The sequence below is a fragment of the Podarcis muralis genome, chromosome 9, assembly GCF_964188315.1.
Source record: "Podarcis muralis chromosome 9, rPodMur119.hap1.1, whole genome shotgun sequence".
NCBI classification, from domain to species: domain Eukaryota; kingdom Metazoa; phylum Chordata; class Lepidosauria; order Squamata; family Lacertidae; genus Podarcis; species Podarcis muralis.
Genome location: NC_135663.1, coordinates 28110153 through 28124944, shown reverse-complemented (window position 1 = coordinate 28124944; position 14792 = coordinate 28110153). Strand labels below are relative to the sequence as shown.

Here is a 14792-nt window from a genome sequence, read left to right as displayed (position 1 = left end):
TCCATGCTGGCTAAGGCAGAGGGAAGATCCACTCCCCCTTCTTTTCTCATCTGTTAAAATTTTAAATGGTAAAATTATTTGGGGGAAAAGGTCAAATGACAAATTGTGCATGGCAGATTACAGAGTACATGAGGTGAGGCCCCTGTCCCAAGGAAGGAGACAGATAAAAGGAGAAAACATTCAACTGTTTGTAGGCTCTGTTACACTATTGCACAGGAATGGTTTTTTTCAAATGACTTCAATGAAAAGTGCCTTTGAGATTCCTATTTTGTAAAGCACCACACACACTGATGCATTTGCAACACCTACTACTGTGATCAGCCAGGTTAAAACCAAGCAACTAAATTGGGAAAACAGTAAATAATTGCAAACCATTTTAATTTTATTGTATCAAAACCACAACATAAGGCAATATATACACATAAAAATACAAACTGAGGAGGCACTTTCCTCAATTTACTCCACAGCAGTTAAAAGTGCCTTTACAAAGCAAACAAATCTTATACATTAATTTCAATTATTTAAACTGTATTCACTTGTAATATTTACAGCTTATAATAGCTTTGTTTCAGGCACTAGTTATTTATGCTTTCATTGCTGTAACACTGTTGAGAACAAAAATTTCATGACTACCCTGTTAACACACACTTTTAGCAGAAGCACGTGCCACTTCCACTGCCCATCTTCAAACTCAAGAGTAGCAAGCACATATATCCTGCAAAAAGAAAAAAAGGATGCTAAGTCAAGATTTTGTTATCGCAACTCATTTTTAATGATGAAGGAAATTATTAAGTTAGATTGTTTATATATAGAAGTAATTTAGTGCAATCAAGTTGTATTTAAATATTTTTTCCGCAAATAGCACTGCGAAAGACTAAGCAGCTGGTCAAATGCCACACTCCCAAGGATACTAATTAAAGATGTCATGCATGCCTTCTTAGTTATCAGCTCTAATTTCGAAAGCACTTTCACAGAATGTGCTAGTTTTGAAGAGGGCTTTTGGAGTAACATTGGAAGATGACCTTGAGACTCGCTTGTAAGCGAATTCCAATTTAAAACCCAAAGCCAGTGCAGTTAGAAGAGGAAGGAGGCTCCCCAACGGCAACTTCAAGGAGGCTCAATACGACCGCTTTTTAGGCCACAAGGTCACCCCCAAGCAAGGCCCTTTAGTAAGGAGTGCGCAGCTGACTCTTACCCAATATTATCATTGAAACTTTCAGCACTTTGCAATTACCAAAAAAACTTAATCTCACAACTGTGGGTAGCTTCAAAGCAGGCCACATTTGTACATTGACAAGGGGCTGATGGGGCAACTCATTTTATGAAGGCGACCTCCCCTCGCTCCCCATTCCAGGCGACGATCCCTCAGCGCGGCGCCTCTACCGAAGGAACGCTGTTACTTGCCCTAGTCAGAGTCTCGCCCCAATTGAATGGTGCGAGCTATGCCAAGGGGCAAGGTGACCGTTTGCTCTACCATGAATAGGAAGGGAGGCTGCCACGCTGGCAGGTCCCATGGAAGCATGGAGTTGGTCCCCGCCCCCACTCTTTACCCGGCAGCCCCAGCGAGCGCACGAGGCGCGCGTTACTTGGCATTTGAAAATGACGCCGGAGCGCAAGAAGGCGGCCCTCAGCGCCTCAGGATTCCCTTCCGAAGTAAAGTAAGTTGTCCTACCTGTAGGCGCGCTTGGCTCTTCCTGTTCGGCGTCGCTAGGACTCCCCCCGCCCTCCCCCTCCCGAAACAACAGCCTCCTTTTAAGCATTGCGACAGTTACGGCGCATGCGCGCTAGATGCCCTTCGCTCTCCTGAAGCATCTTACGCTCCGAGACGAAGGGACGCTTCTCCTGCTACTAAAAGCACGCTCGCTGGTTACAGGCGCGTACTCAGGAGAAACAACTACTAGCATTGCGCAGGAAAAGAAGCATCCCCTCGTGCTTCTCTTCCCTTCCCCCACCCTCGCCTAGGCCCAGGCCCACGCTTCCAACTGAAACCCAACCACCGTCTCCAGAGCGCCTTCGAAAAGAAAGAGCCGCGCGCCTCGTGAGCGCTTTTATATTAGGGAGGAGGCCACGCCCACTTCTCAGGCACGGGGAGGGGGTTCGGGGGCCGGGCCAGTTGAGCCGTTGGTGCGAGGCGCGCGTGCGCACCGTCTCCCGCTTTCGGTTGGGCGAGGTTTCAGTCTCTCAAGTGCGCTTCTCGGAAGTCTGTACCTTGCAAGCAAGCGGGGCCTCCGCCTGCGACACAGTGTAAATTGGCAGACTAGTCGTACTTGCATTGAGCTCTCTGAAACCACATGAATAAACTTAGTGGGGCTGAGGCCAGGCGCCTCCACTTCCACAGAAGGTAGGCTAGTTTATGGGGGAGCTGCTGTTAACCTACGCAGCAGTCGTTATCGCGAAAGCAACATGTAAATGGGTTGTACGTGTGACGCAGCTGGTGGGCAGCCGCCTGTCAGTAGTTCTGAATTGATGTGGAACAAATCGCGAAGTTACCTGTGAATTGATGCCTTTACAGAAGAGTTCTTACTGGTTTCCAGAGTAGTTCCTAGTAAGGAATCGGAGACAGAGAACGTACAGTATTCGTTTTACTGTGCAGCGAATTAAGCAAAACACATCGAGCCCCGTGAACCCGTTTCTGGGGTGGGGTAGGAAAACCATGATCTCTTTGTGTGATGTAATATGTGAAATAGTCTCGTACTAGGAGAAATTCGTGCCATCAAACGCATCGTAGTCAAGAGGAACATTAAAAAACGGCAGCGATCCTTTCGGTCTACTGTATACATTTAAACAAATAAACAATGATTGGTGGATGCTCCTGTGCTCTTCATTCAATCTGCCGTACTCGGAAAACCATACGTAGTAGGAAATAAATTTGGCCACTGGATGGTGCTTTTGCTTCATAGCCTTGACCAAATTTTGAGGGGAAAGTTTTACATATTTAAATAATGCAGTTACTTTTATGTATTAACTGACTGTAATTATGTATATATTCCATATATGGGATGCATATATCAATAATTGTAATCATTTTTTTTTGCTAGTCGCAACTTGCACCAAACCTGCTGCCCCAGCCTCCAGCAAAGGCATTCCAGAATGGCCATCACTGCTTGAAGGAGAGAGTTGCTAGTTGGGCATCCCTGCTTGAAAGTGCCCAAGGCACCTTTATGCAGGAACATCCAACATCCTCCCCTGCCAGAGGGAAGGAAAATAGCAGTTTGGGTGCAATTGAGTAGAGAGTCCCTGTTTGAAGTGGGCCTTCAGGTAGGGAAGTCCATCAGGCACATTCTGCTTGCCCACCTTTACTGTACTGAGGAGCAGCAGGAAAGGATTGCCAGTTGAGTCCTATGAGGTTAAGACTCTCCAGGTGCATTTTGGCTGTGCAACTGCCAAACATCTTCCAATTTTCCTCGCATTTGAGGATCTCTGTCTACCTCTGCAGCTTCAGATTTGGAAGGTTTAGCACCTGACTGTGCTCTTCAGAGGGAGGTACTATAGTCATTAGCTGGGAGTTGGGCTAGATGATGCTTCAATTCTTCCAACTCTATAGTTATGATTCTATGATTCATCAAGCTGAGCAGAATTATTGAAAATAGTGATGCCTTTTATTACTACAAAAATGTTCCATCTTTGCAAATCAGTTGTTGAGACTGATGGTGTCATTAGTATACAAATCAACCCAAATTTATATGTCTTCCCCCCAATTGAGCAGTGTGCGTATTCCCCAAAGGCAAAGAGAGACTTGATGCACATATATGCTTTCTAGAATGTTGGGTTGTGACCCAAGTGCTTTAATAACAGGACTGATCATTATTGTTTGTAGAGGCTTTCTGAAAAGTTGATGAGCAGTAGGGATGGTTTCAGTTTCTGCTTTCATTCCAATTGATACTGGAAGCATTTCACTGTAACCAGAATTTTAAAGCTTTGTTCCGTACTTGTAGTCACATTAAGTGCTGCTGCAGACAAGCTATAATCTCTGGAGTTACACATATAATGTAGATGGTTTTAGCTATTGTTGTTTGTCTCTACTTAAAGCCAAACAGTTTATTCAAGTTTTTATTTTTTGCTTTTAGAATAAATTGAAGTGAATTCATTAGGATTTCTTAGCCCACTTGGATGTTCCAAGGGATACTCCATAGGCTCTGGTATTAATAGTGTTGAAGATTTAGACACAAATTGACTATTGTGACACAAATTTAGAACAAGGAGTATATTGTCATGTATATCTCAAGTTGTTCCTGTTCTTCATTTCATATGTAATAAGCTGCCAGTCAGCTGTAACTGAGGGTTAAGTGCAACTTTTTTTCTGCAGTGTGAGAGGATGCTTAACAGGACATTGTGCTACCTGACACAGAGCCATTGCTGCTTCCCTGTGAGCCTCACTTCTGCACAGATCACTTCTTCCTTTCATTTTTGTCACTGCTAAAATGTGGATGTGCCAAGGCTCTCCAGCGACTTCTGCTGATAGTATGCTGCTCTCTCTTTTCTTCCCAACCCTACACTGCATATAACACCAATGTCTCAAAAGAAATGTAACTGAAGAAAGAGACAATGCATGTGCTTTCCCCCCTTTTTATTTTATTTTAAAAAATATTTTATTAAGGATTTTCTTGTTTTACAGAAGTAAATGTAATGCCTTGTATTTTTTCCCCCCATGTAACATTTTTACAAATCCGTTTCATTTGTTGAGGCATTAGGGGAGAAGAAAAAGAAAGAAAAAAGAAAGGGGGGTGGAGAGAGGGAAGATGGATGGGGGTGGGGTCAGGTGGCGGTGTTTGACACCAAACTCTACATACATTAAACATAATAGAAACAATGCATGTGCTTTTGAAAGTGAGGGGAAATTATTGTTTTTTTAAAGAAGAAAAGGAGTGTGTAGCAGCCCCCAATATTTAAAGAGCCCCCACCCCTATTACATCATTAGAACCAGAACATAAACCTATGAAACTAGAAAAGAGCAAAAAATATCAATGTTTGGTCCAGATCCTAGGTATTGCACCCTCACTAAATGAGACTTATGGCCTCAAATTCTCTTTATCTTATATGCTGCTTTATTACAACAAGGACGACTAGACTACTGATCCTAAACTGTATAGTTAGTTGCCCAACCACCCGCTCCAGAACCCACTGCTCTCAACTGCCTCACATTCAAACTCCCTTTCAAACCATCATCCAATCATCACTCACCACCAGAATTCCAAAATCTCTCTTCCCCCTCCTTAATATTCCCATAATAATTCTGATACAATTACCTTAATAACTCTATTATATTCAATATTTTATACATGCTGCTCCCTATAACCATACTGTTAGAAGCACTTGAGCTTCCCATTCCTGGCTTTCTAGAAAATGGGAGTGAGCAAACTGCAGGTTCTCCATCCCTGTTCTAAAAAGCAGACGTCTCCCCCCCAAATGATCCTGGGAATTGTAGTTTGTTAGGGGTTCTGGGGATTGTAGGTCTGTGAGAGGGAAGCCACAATGGCACAAATCATTTCAGGGGAAGTCATGTGCTTTAAAGGCACATTGGATGCTCTTTAAAACATAGTATCATAGAATTGTAGAGTTGGAAGGGATCGCGAGGGTCATCTAGTCCAACCCCCTGCAATGAAGGAATCTCAACTAGATGATCCATGGCCGATGGCCATCCAAGTGCTGCTTAAAAACCTCCAAGGAGTCACTGCTTCAGGCCCTAAGGGCCTCTAGAGCAGGAGAAAACAAGCTTGCTCCATCCTCCATGTGCCATCCCTTTAGACTTTAGTTACTGAAAGGTCTGCATGGTGTGGATCTCATATCAGTGTTATGAGAGTGTAAGCAACACATTTTTCTCCTCTTTCTCCACCCCATGCAGAATTGCAATGGTAACCAGAAGGCTAGAGTTTGGAGCCCAGCCAGGGCTGGCTGTGGGCAGGATCCTTGCATTGCCGGGGGTTAGACTAGATAACCCTTGGATTCCCTTCCAACCCTGCCATTCTATGACTATATCAAGCAGCTAAAGGAACAAAAAGATGCTTCTGAAACATAGGAACACTCTCCCCACAGGTGGCTTCCAGGAAGAGCTTGCATCTTCCTTGGGAGAGAAACAGGCCAGAACAAAAGGGGGAAAAACTTAAGAGTTCAGGTAGGTGGAAATGCCAATTGAGTGCCCTATACCACATGAATGCTTCCTTCCCGTGTCCCCCACCCTCATGCACCAGACTGGTGCTAGCATGGCTGGAAGCCAGGCACCTGCTGATTCCTCCATTTTCTTTGCAGGGAGGGAGCTTTCCCCCAACATATACTTTGTTCTGGCCAAATCCATGGAGAGACGTGACCTTCAGGTACTGGGGCAGAGGGAAGGAAGGGGTCCTTGTGAAACACGTTTGGGAATCTGTGGCTTCCAGCAAGTGCTTTTCAGAAGCATTGCTCCCTCTAACACGGGAGGCTGAGCATAGCCATCACGGCTAGTTGCCTTTGATAGGCCTCTCCATGCAATTGTCTAGCCCTCTTTAAAGCCATCCCATCCAATATGCTCTTGTGGTGTATCGGTTTCTCCTATGCTTCCTTGCTCCTGCATGGAGATGACTATCGTGAGATCCTTTGGTTAACCTCTATCTGGGCTGGAAAAGATTAAAGAATCAGAGGACTGGTGAGCTTCCCTTGAAGCACAACTGATCAAAGGCAGGCAGATCTGTTAGCATCTTGATAAAGATGTCCAAATGACAAAGGATACTCTCATACTCTGCAAGCGTCTCAGAAAAAGCTCCCAAGATGATGGAGAAGAGAGCAGCTACCAGTAAGTAGTCAGTGGGGCTCCAGGTCGCCGTTTCTGGATCCCACCACAGCTTCGAAGTTGCCAAAGAAATCAATGTCACAACAGTTTTTTCCTCGCACCTCCTCCTCATGATCCCACGTGGGGCCTTCTCAGACATATGCTGTGTCTGAACCAGCAGATCCCACCAAACCAAGTAATCAAGGACCCAGTCAGAAAAGGAGTGTGCGCAGTCATACCAGCAATAAGCCAAATAAACAGGTACTTTAAGTCACCCCAGAACTGAACACCTTCCAAGATAACAATGCCCACTCACACTAGAAAGAGCTCATAACCCACCGACAGCATACGATTCAATATGGCTAACTTAACATGACAACCCCCCTTACCCACACACAAACAAATCCCACTGTAGCCAGCCAAAGATGATCAGCCACACCCTAGGCCACCCCAAACTCTCTCACCACCAAGGAAACATAACAAACGAATAGAAAGAGAACTTCTGCAAGTGACGGCAGAAAAACCAAGAGCATACACTAAATAAAAGAACTTAAGCTTTGCCACCCAAGTTCCTCTCCCCCCCCCCCCCCGAGGGAGGTCCCGAGATTGGAATGTTGGCCCAAAAGAGTAGCAGCGACATTGGCAAATGCTATTTAAAGTTAAATAGTAGTACGTTGTTACAGTTTTAACAACTTACTACTACTTAAGCAGTACAGTGGTACCTCGGGTTAAGAACTTAATTCGTTCTGGAGGTCCGTTCTTAACCTGAAACTGTTCTTAACCTGAGGTACCACTTTAGCTAATGGGGCCTCCCGCTGCTGCCGCGCCGCCAGAGCACGATTTCTGTTCTCATCCTAAAGCAAAGTTCTTAACCAAAAGGAACTATTTCTGGGTTAGCGGAGTCTGTAACCTGAAGCATCTGTAACCCGAGGTACCACTGTATTTGCCATGGCAGAATAATGCCTCATACTAAGAAACAGCCTTCCTCAGAGTGGAAAATTTAGGGTGGTGGTGCCACTGGAGAGTTCCCATTATTTGACTTAAGGATTTTGTTCCATTGCACTGAAATAATATAAAAACCTGAACTGCCACACAGCTTGTGGGTGAGAATCCCAAACACCAATACTTCAACAAAGATCAGTGGAAATCAGGAATTTGTATGGGAATTGCATGAATGTCTTTACTTATGACTTAATACAATTTGAGCAGGGCTTTTTTGATGCCAAGGAGAGACATAAATAATAATATAAAGAAGGAAGTTAAGAGCAGAGGCTGTTAAGATAGACAAAATGTACACAGGCTACATGATTTTGCATGAAAGACCCAGGCTGTGGAGATCAAGTAGTAGTAGATCTTCTGTGATATGGACTGCTTCTTTCTGCATGTAAATATCAGTAATAGATGGTGCAAATAATTGCTGGACTGGATACATCCATGTGGCTTTGCTCATTTAACCGTCCAGAGGTGGCAGTTCTTCATAGGTACACATAGTTTTATAGGGTTGGAAACTAGTTTTGAGCAGTTTGCCTGTCGAAACATTCATCTGTATTACCTGGCCTACCCTGATCAATAGTGGATGGGGTCTTTCCCAGTATTGTGACCTCAGGCCAAAAGCAGATGTTTTTGGAATATACGTAAGCTAAACCAACAGCCAATGAAATGGAGTGGGGGCAAGCTATAACTTGCAGCGTTATCACGTTTGATTTTACTGGGGAGGTGTTTTCAGCAGCGTCACACAAGTTAAAGTGGTTCCTTGGTTCTCAAATGGCTTAGTTGTCAAACAGATGGCTCCCGAATGCCGCAAACCCAGAAGTAAGGTTCCGGTTTGCCAACGTTTTTGGAAGCTGAACGTCCGACGCGGCTTCCGCTAGAGTGCAGGAAGCTTCTGCAGCCAATCGGAAGCCACACCTTGGTTTTTGAACAGTTTCGGGAGTCGAACGGACTCCCAGAATGGATTAAGTTTGAGAACCAAGGTACCACTGTATTTCTTTTAAGTGGAAATGGAGCCTTCTACATGCATTCTGCTACTGAGCTATGGCGCTTTCCTGTGCTGTGCTGTCAAAAACTAAATTGTTTGGAAAACACCAGGCTGTTTTCCCTCTCACTTTTAATAGTGTTAAAATGCTGGGCTTTCTTCAGTATGGTATATCACTGTTCTAAGTAACTTTTATTGACTTCTGTATTGCTTCCCTTTACTGTAATACTATGGATGTGTAACTGTAGCACACTTGAAAAATTCTGCCATCAAAGATAGTAAAATGACAAGGCAGTAAAACAAAGAGCCCCTCAGAATAATGTTATTAACATAGAAACAGCAGGCAACTTCAAAAAAAAAAATATCTCTCCGAGGCAGCTGTTTCTATAGTACGTTGTAACTTGATGTCAAACAGTAAAAGAAACTGCATTAGAATAAAGTCACTACAATGTGGAGAGGCTGTTTTTTATCAGAGTTTATTGTTGCACAGCAGAAATCATGCCACTATCAGAATAATGTCTAGTTTTATTTTCTTTTAAAAAATTTGAGAAAAACATTTCCAGCAATTTTCATTCAATGTGAATGAGAAGAATATTACATCTATAAACACTGAAATATCTATTTTATTCTTCCTGAGGAAGCTTCACATTTTCCAGCAATAATAAGGATAATCTGTACAATATATTTTGAAGATTAGTTCCACTCCTCATTTTCTCATGTGTAGTACTGGGCAAATACTGCAGCAGAACCATGTGTAACTGCATGGGTTGCTTGGTTTACTTCATTGTTTGTTTCCCTTTTTGTGTGTGTACCTTTAATAATGATGTCCTGTAAATAATCACACTGTTGTTGTTTTTACTGACACAGCTGTTTCAGATAGCCAACTTTCAAAGTCACTTCCATGAGTTTTCACAAGAACTATGTTAAAGTAAATATGTAAAGATTTTATGCTGGAATTTATTCTGGCATTTGTTTGTGCAGTCATTTAAACTAGTGGGAGGTATAAAATGCCTACCTGAATTTTTGGATTTTTCACAGTGCAGTCCTATACATGTGTACTCAAAAGTAGCTCTATTGAGACTTACAGGTAAGTGGGTATAGGATTGCAGCCTAAAACCATTACTTTGCTTCAGAAGATTGGTTGTGGTTAGCAAACTATCTTTCAAGGACACTTGCCTGCCACTAAAGATATTTCTTTGAGTAATGCCAAGCTTCTATTTATCAAGCAAAAGTTTGAAAACCAGTAGATTGGAGGAACCTATTATAGCTTTGTATGACAGGATAAGGAAGAAAGAAAGCACTCTTGCAGAGAATCGTTCACAAATGGAAAGGATACTGCATACATGTGGTTGTTCAAGTACAATTGTATATTTGTTCATAAAATGGTAATGACAGAGATAAAGTTTGAGCTCTTGTTATTTCTATATTGAATAAAGGGGCCATTTGCACTCAGTTTATTGCTTTACTTAACAAAAAGGTAAGGAGTAGGACTAATGGCTTAAAAGATTTCCTTATTAATGTAGTGCTTCCTAAATTGGGGGCTCCAAGCACATTTAAGCATGTGAGCAGCTTTCCATTAAAATAATTGGGACTGAACAGTGCTTAACCTTGGCTGGGTGATGCTACATCCAGTAAACGCTAATGAAAATAATGGTGCATAATTACTGTCTTATATCTAATATTTTGATATATTTGGTTAGAGATCTAGCCATTTAGTTTTAAAGCACCCTGAGCCAAATATCAATAGAGTAAACTTGGTTCATAATATTGTCTAGCTTTGCTACACATTTAGTCATTATAGTGTTGTAAAATATTAATTATCAGAGCTACATGCTTTCAGAAATTTCATCATCGGTTTTTAAAGTTAACTGTGTTCATAATTTTTTTAGGCCAGCAGCATAATGTTCATTCCTTAAAAAATAATTTTGATTAATTTGTTGTATTAACTTAACTGCAGATATTCCCTCCAAATGTCTTTCCATAGCTTGTGAATCTGTTCATTTTGAAAATACTAAAGAAATGCATAATATAGTACCTAAGAAATCCAAAGAATGTAGAACACGTAATGATGTAAATAAAGCAAATCAGATATGAGTATGCTACTTGCCACTTTCTCCGTCTGACGTAGGACTAGGGAATTAGTGGAATCTTTTCCAATTTTAGGCAGGAGGAGGGGAAGTTGGAATGGGAAATCAACTTAGCTAGTGGCAAAAGGCTGACTAAAAAAGGATATGAATTTTTTAAAAAAACAATTATTTTCTCTGACATGATTTTTTACTCCTGTGAACCTGAAAAATTATTTTACAAGTTTGGATTTAATTATTTTGGAATTCTTTGCTTCAACAATGTAAGGGTTTTTGTTTGTGGTATTCAAGCGAAACAATCAAAGCCTTGTAAATTATGCCTAAGTATTTTTCCTGCAGTGGCCAAAGACCCTGATGCAGTAAAAGGTGACTAGAATGTGTAAGACTGTGATTTGGGAGAATCTTCTGTACTTTGGGAAAATCTTAAATATCTTAAATATCCCTGGTTGGACATGCACTTCTGATGCTGATCTACAAGCAGAGCATCTGCAGCACTTCTTCCATCAGTCATCTGTTCAGGAAGGGACAGGTTCCACAATGCTACAGCAACTCCCAGTTCAGTGAATTGAGGTGAAAGGTTTCAGCCAGCCAACTCAAATACATAATATCATTTCTTTGAATATTATGATGCATTCCCCACCTATGTTGTATTTCTAAACGACATAAACTGACTTTAAAAAAAACCTAGGTCAGTGCTTTGAATCAGATTGCAAAGGGGGAATACACCTGGCATTTTGTGCTACGTATTTTCTCATTTTAAAAAAGACACAGCATTGTAATCAAACAATAAGAAACCTCAGCAGGCAGACAGTGGGTTACAAAACTGACATGAGACACAATATTCGTAAACTGATATGAATATAATATATAAAATTTTAAATATTTATTTTGATTTTGGACAGTTGTATATTGTTGTTTTTAAACCTAGGCCAGTTGCTTTTTATTTCCACCTTTGCACAGCAAGTTATAGGCACAACCCACTAGAAGTTCTTTTGTGCCAGCCCCAATGAAATAAGTGGGAGCTGGCCCATATGACCTTCCCTATGAAACCTCCATGAAACCAGAAATAGTAATGAAATGCCATGCACCTCCAGAGACACAAGTGCACACACTTTCACAGTCCACTTGCCAGCATATGGCACAAGCCTCACATTTTTGTTCTCTTGAAGAGACAGATTTCCCAACAGCTTTCTTGTAGCTACTAGAGACTTTAGGTCTGATTATACTTGAAGTGAAGAAGAGCTCTCTCTAGAAGCATTTCCCCCAATGCTATCTCACTTTTTGTAGCTCCTGTCTCAGCCATGATGGAAGGGGTTGTCCCAATTTGTGTAGAAGCTTTGAGAGTTCCACATTGTGATCTCTGTAGTAGCTTGACAGAAAAACCCTGCACTGAGGGATACAAAAACCAACATTTTATTTGGAGAAATACTACAGTGTCTATAGTATTTTGTCTTCCAATTTACTTTATCTTGATCTGAACTCAATCCATTTATTTTTTTGTGTAAATCACATTTGGAACTAAGTATCAGCAATTTAATTACTTAAGGCACAGACAATTTAACCCATCTAATGACACTACACAGAAAAATGTTTCCTGCACACACAGCTTCCATTTCCAGCAGTTGGAGCTGCACTTGCAGAACCTTTTTCAAAAGCTTAAGGCAGTATTAGAGTCTCTGAGAAGGAGTCCTAAGGGCTACAGGATTTGTTACCAAAGAGATTCAACAGTCCCATGCCTTCTCTGTGAGACTACAATAGTGCTCTAATCCTAGCGAGTCCTCCTCTTTCCACAACAACCTCTCAGAATGGGACAAACTGCTGGTCCTGGAGCTAGACAGGTGGTAGGTAACCTGTGGTCCTTCAGATGCCACTGGACCACGATTCCCAAGCCCCTGCCCATTCCCACGTTGGCTGTGGCTGTGGGAGTTGGAGTCCAAAGGTTGTGGGAACCCCCAGAACAGATTTATGGAGCTTGGGGGAGAAGACAGGGAGAGGAAGTTCTGTTGTGCTGCCAGAAGTACAAATGGAACTACTTTGTTGGATACTGCCCCAACAATATTTGGAGGGGCACATGTTTCACTCCCATTTTAGTGGATAACATATTTGTACTATGAGTGCAATCTTAATCCCACATCACCCTTCCCCTACTTTTCCTGATTGTGACTGTAGGGTGGTTCAAAACTAACTCACATTTAATGATCTTGAGTATGCAGCTGATAGAGGAAAAAGAATTTTAACGTGTGATAGTATACTTCACTTATCCCGGATCATTTTAGTAGTCCTAAACCAGGAGTAGCTGAGTAATGCTGTCCAGATGTCATTGACTACAGTAACAGCCCCAGTTGTTATGACCAAAGGTAAAGGATGATGGGAAGTGTAATTCACCAACATATGGGGTGTGGAGGGGTACTATATTGGCTTCCTGTCCTAAGCAATCACAAATCTTTTGTCCACATCACTTGGTTAAATAGTAGTAATGGATCTAGCTTGATTGGCTAGACCGTAATCTAGTTTTAGAGTATTGGAACAATTTCAATGTCTTTCCTGAATTTGTAGAGCCATTCTACTTAGTCAATAAAATATCCATGTGATATTGTGTAAGATATTCTCTACATGGTAGTGAGCTTTATTGTAAAACCATGTTTGTGAATAAAAACTAAAAGTCTCCCACTCCTCTCTGATCACACTTTAATCATTTATGAATAAATGTGAACATTTATCCAATTATTTGTAAATATACCACATAAAAGATATTTCAATGCATCAATTTCTTAAGGGCTGCAGCATACCATATTGATAGGGATCTGATCTGGGGTGAAGAGTGCTTTAGGGGAATGGCTGCCCTATCAAGGAGAAATCAGAATCGCCACTGACATTGGTTGTAACTTTAAGAACTGTAATTTTAAGAACTTGTGACTGAGCTTGTTTACCCCTCTTCCCTCTCATTCCTTTCCCCCCTGATGTGCCATGTCTTTTTAGATTGTGAGCCTGAGGATAGGGACCGTCTTAGAACCAATTTTTGTAAGCTGCTTTCAGAGTCTTTTTGGCTAAAGGGGAAAGTATAAATGCTGTAACTAAATAAACATTCTTCATTTTTTCCAACAACCTGCAAGACTGAGATCTGAAATATGAGGTAGTTTTACAGAATCATTTAGGATGATTTATGTGGAGGAGTTACCCCTAATGTTGTATCTATGATGTTAAGCCCAGCATTTAATGAGCAAATTTTCCCCTGTGCCTTGTGTCTGTGCTTGTGACCCAGAGGTCCTTATCCTCTGCCCCCCCCCCCCGGTGCTTGAATCCTAAAGTCCAACCAAGGCTCCACCTCATGCATATAAGTGTTCATATCTTCATTTGAGAAACAGGACTTGTGCACCTGAGATAAAGAGGATTCCTAACAAATTTAGGAATAAATTAACTAAATTCAGGATAAATTTAATTAACATTCTGGTCTTTTTCAAGTAACACAAAAATCTGAATAATCAAGACATTGCATATGACAATAGCTTTTGTGTGCTTTTGCTGAGAAACTTAGTTCTAAATAAAAATATGCAAATTTTTACAACAATCCATATGGATGAATTGCAAATGAAGTAAATGGCATACTGGGTACATTTCAATTCAACCTAAGTTGTTAAGTCCCATTCATCTTAAGGGAAGAGTTAAGTATAAGCTTAAGGTTTCTTTCACTGAAATCACTCTGAAGTATGTTATGTTTGGCTGGATCTTATCCACAGCACAACTGATAAGAGTTTACCTCAGAATCCATTGGAGGGTACTTTCTGCCTTTGCTCTTCCCAAGACATTTTGTTTTTCCTTCTTCTAAGAGTTGACACCAGAAGCCCTTGTGTGAGTCAAACCTGAAACATATAATGCCTTTAGATACAATGAATAACGTCATTCTGCGTGTGGGGAAAAAAAGTGAAATACAAGCCATATTGCATTGTTGCCTTTTCTCCATAAACTGAGAGCTAGTTCATATGATGACCTC

The 14792-nt window shown here is 41.4% G+C and overlaps 1 protein-coding gene, 2 long non-coding RNA genes and 1 other non-coding gene across 6 annotated transcripts in view; 1 reads left to right on the top strand and 3 right to left on the bottom strand.

Moving 5' to 3' along the window:
• Positions 1-361: 361 nt before the first annotated feature.
• On the bottom strand, positions 362-1982 carry LOC114604746 (uncharacterized). The gene is made up of 2 exons (XR_003708414.2): positions 1673-1982; positions 362-715 (listed from the first exon to the last, which is right to left on the bottom strand). It is a non-coding gene; the product is annotated as an uncharacterized LOC114604746 (long non-coding RNA).
• LOC114604800 (small nucleolar RNA SNORA24) lies at positions 1392-1526 on the bottom strand. Its single transcript, XR_003708438.2, has one exon. It is a non-coding gene; the product is annotated as a small nucleolar RNA SNORA24 (small nucleolar RNA).
• Positions 1417-14792, top strand: part of LOC114604747 (uncharacterized) — a 36218-nt gene continuing 22842 nt past the window's right edge. The window contains exon 1 of the long non-coding RNA XR_003708415.2: positions 1417-1658. This is a non-coding gene — a long non-coding RNA (uncharacterized LOC114604747). The remainder of the gene's footprint in view (positions 1659-14792) is intronic.
• The window catches only part of LOC114604745 (bifunctional heparan sulfate N-deacetylase/N-sulfotransferase 3), a 62503-nt gene continuing 56888 nt past the window's right edge, over positions 9178-14792 (bottom strand). For 2 of the 3 annotated variants that reach the window (XM_028745203.2, XM_028745205.2), the window contains exons 12-13: positions 14559-14661; positions 9178-12185 (exon numbers count right to left, since the gene is read on the bottom strand). In XM_028745203.2, the coding sequence (XP_028601036.2) occupies positions 12012-12185; positions 14559-14661 (277 nt within the window). In that variant the 3' untranslated portion in view covers positions 9178-12011. Of the gene's footprint in view, positions 12191-14558; positions 14662-14792 lie in introns of all 3 variants that reach the window. The other variant, XM_028745204.2, reaches the window with a different exon arrangement.